Source organism: Harmonia axyridis, chromosome 1 (assembly GCF_914767665.1).
Source record: "Harmonia axyridis chromosome 1, icHarAxyr1.1, whole genome shotgun sequence".
Taxonomy (NCBI): Eukaryota; Metazoa; Arthropoda; class Insecta; order Coleoptera; family Coccinellidae; genus Harmonia; species Harmonia axyridis.
This window is the reverse complement of record NC_059501.1, coordinates 8,427,761-8,441,521: the sequence shown is the minus strand read 5'-3', so window position 1 is coordinate 8,441,521 and position 13,761 is coordinate 8,427,761. Positions and strand designations below refer to the sequence as shown.

Genomic DNA, 13,761 nt, shown 5'->3' with positions numbered 1-13,761 from the left:
AAAGAATGTTGAGGGAATCCACACAAACACTAAAACAACCAGCGGAAGACATTATGTTTTTGTGTTGTTCTAATTGGGATACCCAAAAGACATATTTGGGTACCAATTTATCAAACTCGAGGGAGGTACCTGAGGAACAGGGAAGGACTCGAGAAATCCATAAATTACATCAAGAGGGCAGAGGAATTAATTCGAAGGGAAAAACATTGACATTCCACAATTTAGGAATTTTTCATACTGGTTTGTATTTTATGCCTAATTGACAGAATATAAATTTTGGAAAATATTCCAATTAGATTTATATGCGACAATTCACAATTTGATATTTATATTCGTAATGAACTCAAAATTTATGTAGAAAAGAATAACGATTTTATGTACTAATCCAAATTAAAATAATTGATATCTTACTAGTAGAAATAATTGTGAAAAAAATAAGTTAATCCAACAGCGTATGTGTAAGTAAAATAATCTCGGAAATAATAGTCTCTTCAGAAAATTCATATTAGGTTTCAATCAATCAATCAATCAATAAGTTTATTAAGACAATTGTCAATAAACATACAATTCGTTACAGAGGTACCGATACATTTAATATTTTACCTAGTATTTTACATAGAACTTAAAATAGTTAATATACACGAAAGTTCAACTTCGTTGTCACCAAAACAGTTTATTTGTTTTCGATAATTTGCTTTAATTTTTTAGTTTAGTTTTTGTTCAATATTCTCCTTTGATTTACTCAGGTTCTGGTGACGCCATGATATTTTACATGAAACTTGAAACTATTATTCTTCATGCATAATTTATGCAGAAATTTACAATATAAAGGACCCTGTTTGAGTAACGAGAGACCAAAAAAGGGTAGTTTAAGTGTTGTAAACGACGCAATAAATGCAAACAAGAAAGGAAAACAGATTTTGATCACTTGAAATAAAAAATCTATTGTAATATAAATTCATTTGAAAGATTCAACAATGTTCCGTTTTATTTGATTGTTGATTCCAAAATAACAATAAGAACAATTCATTATTTAATTATTCATTTAATCCATAGAAACAGTTATACAATTGGATACAAGCAAAAGTTTAAATAACATGAAATTACTCTAACGGCTTCCCCTGACACAGAAAAATTCCGGATTGAATTAAAACGAAACAATCGATCTTGGAACCGTGTAATGAAACAATTTTCTTTATTACCATACCACCAAGCCGTTTAGCACGAAGTTTTCGATAAAATTGAAAGTCACTTAAAATTTTATGTTGATGAGTTCTGAGAGATTGATGTAACCGAGTCTAATTCTTCTTTCATCTCTCATCAATGTTCGCTGCAGCTGGGATTTCGTTTGCAGATCAAAGCTTGAAGAAGATAATTTTTATGATTTTACGTTGGACTTTTTTTATTGCAATAGGATGTTCTGGAAATATTCATCTTTTCGAGATTTATTGCAGAGATAAGATTGTTTGAATTCAAATTTATAAACTTTAATTTGTTCAAGGTGCATTCAGAAGCTTTTGCGTGATCATTCAAATTAATATTTATTCTCACGAAATTTTACTTTTTGTTGCTTTGAATATGCTTTGAATCGAGCTTTGTATCTTCTCGAATATTTTTTTTTTTTCAAATAATTCAATTAATTATCGATCGAGTTATCGATACACTTGCGACATTAAAAAAAATCTTCCAATTATAAAAATCTCGCAAACTTTCGTTTCAGTAAATGTGCAACTGTTTTTTGAATTTCGATTCGATTGGATTATTATTTCCTGAGTTATTGGAAAAACAAAATTTCATCCAGTTATAACTTCAGAACCATTGAATGCATTTTGACAATTAATGAAATTCACCGAAATATTTGAACCATAAAAGTGCTCTAGCACATTCTTTACCGTTAATTTGGCTCGTTTAACTAAATTACACAGGTGGTAACATATTTCGATAACTCTGGATATTGTTCGTCAATAGCTTGAAGAAATTCCCATCAAGTACGCAAACAAAATAACGATATAATTATACATTATAAATCAAGCAGAAATTGAAAATAGATGTTACACGATTTTTGTACAATTCAAGTTATAAATTTTATGATACCATGTCCAAATATACCTGCATATAAAAAAATCTCGTTAAATGAATCTTTACGATCGGACGAAGAACACGTGAAAGCGAGGTAAGTGAATATTTGAACTTTTGACATTCATATTTGATATCTATTCGGGTTTTTATGCATTGTAAATTTGAACGCGCCTATTTGGAATGTCCAGTTGCGCCTAATTGATTTGTTCCGTCAATAAAATAGTTTAGACGATAGAGATCCGGCCCGAAGGACCAATACGAAATGTAGAACACAGTTTTTGAAATTTACTCTTTTCGAGGATATAATTTTTTATAGAATTTTTTTATAATTTTCAGATTACTTAAATTTTGCTTTGAATTGAAATAATTTCAGAATCATTAATTTTTTAATGTCTGTTCAATTAGAACAGATATGTAAAAGAAATCAAGCGTGAGCGTTTATTTCTTCAAATCTACGTTTAATCAATATTCTTTCTTCAATCAAACGGACATATAGGAAGAAATACTTGATATTTCTGAATTTCGTAAACTCCTTCATAAATACCTTCACATATCTAACAGGTAAGAGTTGAGGATCCAAAAGAAAAGATCTGCAGTCTTTCAATTTCGATAATATTCTTTTGATGAATTAATTGATTGGGGAAATTCTTAGACCAGCATCATTTATAATACATTTACTGGTTTTCAGGAATTGATTTTCAATTATGAAATCTTCTAATCGTAACCGAAATATTTTTTATATTCCGGTTTGAAAGAAAGTTTTCCCAGATAAGACTTTTCGAATTTTAATACTTTTTTCGTTTTATGCCTGTTATAACAATAACATTTTCTCTCGTTTTGATCCAGGTTATTTTATACTTCGTTTTATACAATTAGATGCAGATACTCAATATTTCAATTTCAGAAATCACGAATAATTCTAGAAAATTTAAAAATATCAACAAGCAAGAATTGACATTGTACACAGAAACTTGCACAGTTCAAGTTTTCAAACTGCACATTGATCAATTCCCTTAAAATTGAAACTAATGTATTTTATTGAGAGGAATTAGTTCAATTCAAAAGTATTCGGTCAATTAGATGTTGAACTTAGTTAATCTTTTAATTTCCTTGGTCTAGGAAGTAACAGTTCTTTCCTGAAAAGGAATGGAGAGATTCATTTTTCCAAGGGAATCAACATGAAAATATCATTCGAAAAATATATTTAAAAAATTATCATAACACGTTATTTTGGAATAATATTATTTGTATGTATCAAACCATTATTTTCTGATTTTCTAGGTTTCTCATTCTTTTTTGTTATTGGTTAGTGGTTACAATAATCATATTTCTTCTGGTTTTCATTTCAAATGGAAATTGAGGTGCTGACATTTTATAAGGAATGAATTATTCCAAAAATTTCGTGAAGTAAGAGTTGACTCTACGAGTTGGAAAGTTGTGCAACTTATAAAATTGCGATTTCTACTTCGACATCGACACACTGATCATAAAAGATCGGGAACATTCTAGTTATACTTGTTTTCATCAGGAGCTTTTCACTTTTTCATCAGCCGATTCGCAAAAGTATGCAATTACGCACGTATACTAAAAAAAAATCATTCCGCATCATCCATTTAAATTGCCGCTTCCTGGCAAACAATTCCCACAATTAGAGAGCAACATAAACACATCGGAAAGCCTTCTCACCTCACGTATCGCTCGAAGTCATTATATCCAAAAGACATAAACCAAAAAAAGAATGGACACAAAATAAAAACTCGATCTTTTCGAAACAAACAAACCAAACACACAAACTGCACGCGAAAAATCGGAAAACTGCGGGAGAATCGGGAAAAACGCGCGGAAAAGCCTGGTCCAGGCTCGATCCCACACTGCACGGGCGCACGGTATAGACTAAAGCTCGGTTCCGTTCCGTTACAGAGCGTAGCGACTTCTGAAAGCTCCGTCCGAATTCCACAGGACGGGCGAGCTTTCGTTCGGCGTGCGACAGAACTACTTGTTCGCGCGAGGGGTGGGGATGGACGCAGAGCCGACTTGTCTGGTGGAAATCACGAGGGATACCCTCCAACCGAAGCTCCGTTTTCTCCGCTATGTTTATGTTTTGATGTTGCGTTAAATACTGAAGTTGTACCAACTGCACTCTAATAGGACCTCACACTTGCAAAGATTTGAAGATGTCGGTTTTGTGCAAAAATATTGAGAGTGTAAAGGATGGATACAATAAGATGGGTCCCAATATTGAGCCTTGTGGCACCCCCGTTTTTATTCCTCTTTGATGTGATAAAAACAGAACATTTGCCTTGAACCAGATTCAGGGATCAGCTAGGGATTTTTCTGACTTTTGTCTGCATAGCTGCAGATTTTATCACATTCGATATTTACAAATAGATCATTCGTGTATAAATTAAATAAGGTGGATCCCAACATTGAGCCTTGTGGCCCCCCTGTTTTTAGTTTTTTTATGTGATAAAACAGGAGTGCCACTAGGCTCTATATTGAGACCCATCTCATTTATCCTATAGCACAAATGATCTATTTCTGAATATACACAGGCGTACAACTTGCTTCCACAGTTTTTTTTTTCCGAAATTCGAGGCTTCATTGCAAAAAAAACTGGTTATACATTTATGATTCAAAGTATTATACATCGTTAGTCACTACTCTCTCCCTCTTTCGGGCAGCGTACGATTCCTGCTTCGAAAAAACTGGTCATCTTCTGAAGCGATCCACGAATTGATCCAATTTTTACTTCTTCGGTTTGGCAATCGACGTGGAAGCATGGCCGGAATATCCCCATGCTTTTCTGCGCTCGGGATTATCGTAATGAACCCTGTTTCGTCTCCAGTCACAATGCGATGCAGAAATCCCGTCAGTCTTTGCCTTTCAAGCAGATGTTCACAAGCAAACAAACGCCGTTCAACATCTCTCGGCTTCAACTAGTACGGCACCCAATTTCCTTGTTTCTCAATCGTACCGACGACTTTCGGGCATTTTGAAATGGCTTGTTGCATCAGTCCCAATAATGCTGCCACTAAAAGCGGCCGCACCATAGGTATTCGAGAGCATTAGATGAGCCTCAGCCGCAGATTTCTTCTTATTAAAGCAGAAAATTAAAACCTCCCGCAAATGACGAGAAATTGGCTCGTAAACTGACATGTTTAATCGAGAATAACTTTATGATCCAGACACAAATCGACTAATAATTCAATGGCGTTACGTTTACAAATACCTTAGCTTGTTGTATGACATCGATATATTTATTTCGACTACCAGTTACCATTTACTACAGCCATCTATTGCAAAACGGCAGAAGCAAAGTTGAACACCTAAAAGAATCTGATAATACCTGCAGCTATGCAGATGGTACAGCAGTATTAAAAAATACAAAAATATGATCTAACAAAAGTCAGAAGAATCCCTAGCTGATATCCAAAACTGGTTCGAGGTAAATAGTTCGAAGATAAATATGGATGAAATCCAAAAGCTGACTTTCAGCACCAAAAAGCCGGCGGATGGGTCATTGGTATACCCAGGAATAAATTAATTCCAATCTTCACTAAGCTGGAACAAATATATCGAAGAAGTATGTAGAAAGCTTTCTAAGGTGATATTCTTGATTGGAATACTCAAGCATATTTCGAGCGTGAAGTACTTATGTCCATCAAAACAAGACCAAAATTCGGACAAATTCTTGTTATCATAGTTTTAATACTCATGAAAAGCATAACTCGAACTTCCATTCGCTAGAATGAAAAAAAAACATCGACAAATAATACGTCTGAGTTGTGGAGGTTGGAATTATTTTCGACCTCAAATTTATCCGATAGGTGGATGTCAAAACGATATTTTTATCGAGAAATGGTAAAAATATAAAATGAATGAAACAAAAAAAAGCATCAATTATAAACTTTTCACAAATTGAAAACTACTTTTCGGGAGCTATCTTTAGGGGGCTAGCTAAGGAGACGGAGGCGCAAAAAAAAATTTTAAATGAAAAACCCACCATATTTTTAGACAAGTAATTTATCCCTGAATTTTTTCGCAACTATATCATATACACCCTGTATAATATTGTTTACTATTTTAAAACTTCAACGAAAGTATATGACTCAAATTATGAATAGAAAAATACTATAAGAAAATATAATGAGTGAAAAAAAAATCTTCGAAAATTGGAGGCGCTGTCTAACATATTGCCACAGGCGCAATTGTACCTAGATACGGCTCTGCACACAACAAATATCATCCGAAAATCATCCTGGAGAACTTAAATTGGGATTGCACGATTCTCACCAACAAAACAGTTCTTCACAACAGACCTGATATGTCATTACTCGATAAATATCAGAAGATGAACCACTACCAATCGCAAATAACAACATACATCTGAAGAAGGTCGAAAAAAATGCTTTCAATAAGAACTATTCCAATAATCATCTCCACCATGTTAAAAAAAACTCTCAAGATAAATATCAAGGAACTAGGACTTAGCGGGTACTAATGAAATATATTAAATGAGGAAGAACGCCGTTCTTTCAGATACAACGATTCTCTAACTTTTGAATAAGTGCCTTTTCTGCCGAAATATTCATCTTTGCTTTCGAAATACGCTTTAACCTCAGCAATCACCTTTTCATTAGAGCCAAATTTCTTTCCCTGGATCAATCTTTTGTGGTCTGCAAAAAACCAGCAATCACTGGGGGTCAGATCTGGAGAATAGGCTGGTTGGTCAAGCAGTTGGAAGCGCAATTCGTTCAATTGATCATGATTTTCATCGATTTGTGACAAGGAGAGTTGTCTTTGTGAAATAGAATTTATTTCTTCGGCATTTGAGAACATTTTCTTTTAATTTCATCACTCAATCGTTCCATTATGTTATATAATAATCACAGTTAATGGTTTTATACCTTTGTCAGGATAGTCATAGAACAATATATCAATCAAGTCCCAAAATACGAATGCCACAGCCTTGCCAGTTGATGTGTGAGATTTTGATCGCTTTGGTTTTTCCTCTCTTTCCTGACTCTCTCTATTTGACTCCAAAGTGTAGTGATGAATCCATGTTTCATCCTTTGGACATTTCCAATTGCCTTTTAACATTGTCGGTGGATCTTCGAACTCCCGAAGTCAGCTTAACACCTTTTAACCGTTGTTGTCAATGAAGCACAGTTTGTATAACTCTCATCAAGACATTGCTTTGCTTACCCAATATTTGTTCCCATTAAAAAAAGTATTTTATCAATACACGAAACTAGTTTTTATCCGCTTTCTAACAACAACAAATGTGGCCTCACTTAGTCTTCAATATCTTGATGCAGACTCAACCCTATGATCCAAAACTTTGAAACACATCTCTTAAAGCTTCTTGATACTAACGATAAAAAAAGAGTAATATGGCATACTGACGGAACCTTCTGTGCCTCAGGCCTGGGAGTTATTGAACGACTTGTTAGAGAAAGAGCCAACTTGTCTGTTGGGAATATACTTGACCCGGCTTATTCACGATGTTTCTATTTTAATAATAGGTGCGCTAAATGACGTTGACTAGACAGGAAGATTTTTCATAAAATTTGTAGGACAGCATCCAAATTAAATAGGAGGTTCGTTTGTCAACAAAAGCAAATACTTACGTTTAATATGAGATGAGTATTAGCTGAGAATTCTCTCTTTTATTGCCACGAAGTGGAAATTTGTGTTTTGAGACATTGCACAAGCATGCAGAAGGACTAAATCAGTAACATTCGTATTCCCGAATAAGGAATAAGATGGATTTTTTATAATCTTCGAAAATCACAGTAGTGGTGCAAAATGCGTGGGTTCCTTCCCAAATTCTGGTCTTTCTCGACGAATTATCGTTCTCAAATGCTGCATAATCCTTAAATAATATTTTTTCATATACTGTCACACCTTCTGTTAAGAATACCAAAAGCACAATATTGCAAAAATCGTGAAAGAAGGACTGATCGACTTTGGAATTTTTTTTTTCTGACGTCCCAGGTCAAAATGCGTCATTCCGAATCTTGCTTATTGATTGGGATGTTAACTCCTACAATATTTATTTACAAGTTAGAAGGGGCTTCTTGAATATGGGTTCAGAATTAGCTCGTTTTGTTATATGCCTTCATAACGTCTTTTCGGACGTACTTGAATTTGACTGTCATTTTAAATAAATCACTGTCAAACGCTAGGCAACTTCCAATACACAATTTGAAATAAAAGCAAAGAATTTTCAGCAGAATATGGGATGCATTTCTTCATAGAGGCATAATTGATTGAAATCTGAAAATTAACTGACATTTTGATGTATGTTAAGGCACATTTTACGATGATAGAACTGTCTCGAGATATAATGTACTATCGTAAAAATGAGCCTTTAGAATATGCAAAGTTTCACAATATAGTTTTTATTTCCTATCCAATAATTTAAAAGGGCGGTTAACAAAAATAATAAAATCCATAATTGACGTTCTTGTGTGTATCTAGTACCTAAACTTGTCGAGGAATGATTATTTTAATTTTATTTTCTTAATTTTTTCTCGAAACATTGATGGATAATATTCTTAATTTTTGTGCCAAATTTCAATGAAAATCTTAATAAGTTCCCGAAGAAAGTTCTGGATGGTTGACAAGTTTAGTGATGAAAATAATGAGCCAAAAGGATGGGCTTTTTGATAATAAACTGTATAAGAGAGTAAGTCTTCCTCAGATTTAAGAATATGATATTTGACGATTCCCGATAATTATGAATAGACTGGAGGAGGAAAATTAAAAACTAGCAAATACTGAACTTCTTTTAGTTTATGGTTTCTGAGCAGTACATGAGTTTCTCTAGAGATTGCGGTGTTTTGTCTCGACATTGCTGGTAAACTCTTTCTTCAGCGATCTCTGCTCAAGACACCTTCTCTCACCATCATGGAGAGGTGACTCTGCTTCAACGAGGAAGCTCTTATTTACCCGCCGGAGCCGCACTAGAGTGTGGACCGACATCCATAATGCCTCCTCTCTGGCAGACAGAATCACTACTTATTCGAGAATTCAAATATTTCTAATTAATCATTTAAGTACAAATACTCTTCTTTTGTCTTGTATATATCTCATAATCTCATAGACACAATAATACCTACTACTACAAGCAAAAGGAAATCAATTGCAATATAAAGATAACACGTAATGAATGGAATTCCTATCGCTTATTTGGGTTTGCACTGGATCATATTTACATTTGATACGAATTATTATTGTTTCTACAGTGTTAAAGTAAGCAAGTAAAAGTCACCTATTGGCCGAAAGCTGACCTACGCATTATCCATAAGTCCTTTAAAGAAATCTGTAATCAAGGATTCACTACATACATATCGTCCACAATAGTTCAAATATCGTTAATAATAATAGTTCTAAGTGAACATATCCGGCATTTTCAATCTACGGCCTGTTTACAAATCGTAATTTGATTTGTCGGTGAATTCTGCCAGTTTTTTATTATTTTATCATTGAAATACTCCTTTTTACAAAGTTTTTTCGAGTGCATATGTTGCATGGGTTAAATAGAACAGCGTATACCAGTGTTTCTTCAAGTTTTAAAGATGAATAAGCAAAAAATTAAAGAAATATGCAGTGTAGCTGAAAACTATCTTCAGCAACTGAAGGAAATGGAAGATGAAATTTCAAGCGGAATCAAACAGATCAATGAAACAGCAGATACTGCAGAAGGAATGCTAATGAGACGCTTCACCACTTTGCAAGAGCATATTAACAATCTATTAACCCAAAAAAAGTTAACGTTGCTGGAGAAAGTTCTAAAGGTGAGTCTAAAGTGAAGCTATCGTTTAGACTCAAAGTGTTCTGAAGTCAAAACAGAAACTCTCTGTTTGGTGTAACCTGAAAAATGGAGCCAAGTGATCAGCATACTACCAACTGATGTATTCATATTAGTCATCATACCAATTCTGAATAATTTTAAAATTCATTAAGAATTCTTTGAAGTAATTATTAATATTCTTCAGTAGTACATTAAGAATGAAACAAGAATGCCAAAAGTATGTCTCATTTTCTTATTCCTATTCTTAACTTCTAGACCAAGGAAGAGGCTTCTGCACCATTGCAAGCCTCCTTAGAAGGAATGAGGGAAAAAATTCGAGGTATAGAAAAATTCATACAATTAGGAGAGAGTATCGATGAGAAGTGTTCTTTAGACAATATAATGGTTGTAGATGAATTCATCAGACAATCGGAAGAATTAGAAAAATTTCCTTCCGTTTCATTAGTTGCAAAGGTGCCTTATATCACTTTTGAGGCAGATGATAGTTGTTTGAGTCCCCTTAAAGATATTATTTCTAGTTACGGAGACATAACCACAATAGGCCCAGTTCAGGTAAGTCAGTCAAATAAAAATGGAGCTCACCACTTGAATTCTACTATCAAGTTGCTTTGAATATTGTAGATAGTCCAAAATACTCCATCACTTCCATAATATCTGAAACCATATATGTATACTTTCTTTTTGAGTTTCCAATTTTCTTTGTTGGAATTTCTGTGAATTATGCCTTTCAACAGATATGCGGTCTCATAGAAAAGCCTGGAGCTATTCTAGTGGAGTGGCGAATGTCAGAAGCTGAAGATCAGCCAGTAGATGTTCAAGAATATTGTTTGCAGAAAGCTCCAGGAGACTGTGTTTCAGATATAACCAATTTCGAAACTTGTTATGTGGGTGAGTGTTGTGATTTTGGAAAAATGTCAATTAGTCTTCTACAATTGTAACCAAGAGTTTTGAAATTTTAATTCTGCAACCAAACTGCAGGCTATTATTTTTTCCAAATTTTGAGTGATCTCAAGTGATTGATTTTAACTAATAAGAATTCTAGATGGACCTGGAAGTCTTAAGTCTGAGTTATCTAAAAACTCCAATCTGTTGTTTTCACACTGAAAAAATAATCAAGTTTTTCGATTTGAAAACCCTCATGCCAAATTGAGTGAATAAATTGCATTAATATGATTTTGAGCAAGCAAGTAAAAGCACCCGGTTTCATATTAGTACTTTTCCAATTTTTTTCAGTATAGGTTACTCTTGGTTAATATTCATGTGGAAAGTCCAGAAAATCAGTAAACAATATGTCTGCTTGAAATCACTAATATTGATTATTATTGTCAATAATCTAAAATATTAAATTCTATACAGTGAATGTGCCAATATTACCCAGTCATATTGTGCCTTGACAGTATGCATCTTTAGCAGTTTCTGTTACTTGCAGGCGAAGACACACATTTTCTAAGCAAAGATGTCCTTGTGGGCCAATACTATTCATTCCGAGTTGGTTGCAAATTTGAGGGTAGTAGCAGCTTAAGTCGCTGGTCTATACCTATGCCATTTAAAACCACAATAAAATCCTACAACTGGAAAGAGAGTGGTTATTACTCAATGAATGACGAATTTAGAATAGCTAAACCATTGATTGATTCGCCACCTATACTCATCTCAGAAGGTCGACAATACCAAGTAGGGTATACAATTGAATTCACTGTAAGTTTTTCTTCAAATTATGTCATTATGTTCCATCCCAACTCTCCTAGACCTCTGCGATAGGCTATTTGACGAATTTTCAAATTCTCTCAAATTATTCAGTGTGATTCATTGAGCATATAAAATGTAAATATTTTCAATTTTTATTAATATTTTTCAAAAATATTCAAATGAAACATCAAAATTCAAAAGGGCCGCCAAAATGTAATTTTACTTAACATGGTTCAGTAACTTCAATTGGATATGTAAGTGTCAGTATTTGTTTTCATTATTGATTTTGATCTTTTTCAAAAGAATTTCTTCATTCATAACATTTTTACGTTGGCAATTTGTTTGAGGTTATAATTCAATGTTGTTATAAATGTCAGTGGCCTTTCTAGAGATTCAAATTCTCAAAATAACTACCATATATTTTCATACTATCAAATAGCCTGTTGAACTTTGATATTTCTGAAAAATTTCAAAATTGAGATAGTAACTTCTTACATTTCTTATAGATCTTAGAATTGGATGATAATGCTGCGTATATAGGATTATTAAAAGAGGATAAGAAAACCCTTTCGAAATTAGAAGATCCTAATGGAACATTCATCATTGATTCAACAGGTCTCATCAAAGTTGATGGTGTAACAAAGTCAACATTTCTACCAAGGTTTAAAAAAAAGTGCAAGGTATGTTTTTAATGTTAAATATATTTATTTTGCCCTCGATATTTACAACACCTTGAGCTGAAATAAAATCTTGTACAACCATGCTGTACAAGGTCAGGTTGTTTAGACACATTTATAATTAAAGAACGGATGGACTGATTTTCAACTTTGCCGGAAATTCTGATATTTCGAGACAGCAAAAAATTTATCACTAACATAGCTGGCCCAGATCCTGCAAAAAAATCTGACAGTAGACATAACAATAGGTGATTTGTCAAAGGTTATGGGACTTTAACAATCGATGTCAATTTACAAAATATAAGTCAACATTAATTTGTCAGACATAGGGTGATTTCCAGGAGCATACCACTCTCCATTTTTCAATGAGTAATGGCACTCACCTGACGTGAAAGCACTATTTATATATATCCACATTGCTGAGAATCATAATTTTGATATAGAATTCAGCGATTTCAATATCCAAAAATCGGAACAGTCAGAATTTAACACAGTTTGAAATTTTAACTGAAAGTAAACATTATGTGAATTTGTTCGAAAACACATTTATGACATTTATATACTTTAAATTTTCAAAATTATTTGAACCTTGCAAATTAAAGTCAATCTGGTGCCTCAACGTCTGATACTATACATTTTTTTCAGATCTGTTTCAGCTGTGAATGTTTGAAGGATGAGAGAGTTGTTATTCATATTGATTTAGATGAAAAACGAGTCACATATGAATGGGGAGTAAATAAAGCAGATCTTTTGTATTTCGCAGCTGAACTTCCAACCACAAAATGGAAAATAATGGTAGAATAACAGTATAACGCAGATTTCATCCATTCAAGTATTGAATTAAACTGATATGGACTTGGTATTTTCTTACTTTCTATATTTATAAAATCGGGGGTGAGAAAAAATATTCACAACTCCATGGGTCTCAAAAATGTAAATTTTCACTCAGTAAAATCGGATAATATATATTGTGTAGTGGATATACAACAGTAGGAAAATTCCTTATGTATTTATATGTTGTTTAAATTATTGATTTAAAAAAAATTTAAGAATCCCATTTCTGAATCTATTTTCACAAAAAAAGATTGCATTTCCATGATCACTGGCGTTTTGTTTATTTATAGTCTCCCAAATATGCCATGTTCTTTGAAGAAATTGAATTTTACTGTGTTATTGAAGCCAATTTGAAAAAATAACTGTTTTTATTTAATGCTCAAATTTTATTACTTGTTTAGATACATATAGATAAATTTCTATTTTTTCTTCTGGAAATTTTTATGAATTGAGAGATGTTACCTTTTTGAAGTATTTTATATGAAGGCTCAATATTGAGAAGTGTCATACTCATGTACTAGTCTCGAAAATAAACTATTTTGATTAATCATTTTGTATGATTTTTTTCTATTAAAACATTGAAAGACATTTGATATTGGACAGCTGTTAGGTCTTAAGTTTTGTTGATATAATATATTATAAAAGAAATGTTGATGATATACA

At 33.1% G+C, this 13,761-nt stretch overlaps 2 protein-coding genes across 2 annotated transcripts in view; one reads left to right on the top strand and one right to left on the bottom strand.

The window, feature by feature from the left end:
- LOC123671712 (protein slit) overlaps positions 1-4,057 on the bottom strand; it is a 389,783-nt gene extending 385,726 nt beyond the window's left edge. The window contains exon 1 of the mRNA XM_045605699.1: positions 3,766-4,057. The gene's annotated coding sequence lies outside the window, so the exon portion shown is untranslated. The remainder of the gene's footprint in view (positions 1-3,765) is intronic.
- A 5,456-nt stretch (positions 4,058-9,513) lies between these two features.
- On the top strand, positions 9,514-13,645 carry LOC123670597 (cytokine receptor-like factor 3). The gene is made up of 6 exons (XM_045604104.1): positions 9,514-9,881; positions 10,154-10,450; positions 10,633-10,786; positions 11,328-11,596; positions 12,094-12,267; positions 12,910-13,645. Exons 1-6 carry the CDS (start codon positions 9,663-9,665, stop codon positions 13,066-13,068), a joined length of 1,272 nt encoding a protein of 423 aa, XP_045460060.1. The 5' UTR covers positions 9,514-9,662; the 3' UTR covers positions 13,069-13,645.
- The last annotated feature ends 116 nt before the right edge of the window (positions 13,646-13,761 follow it).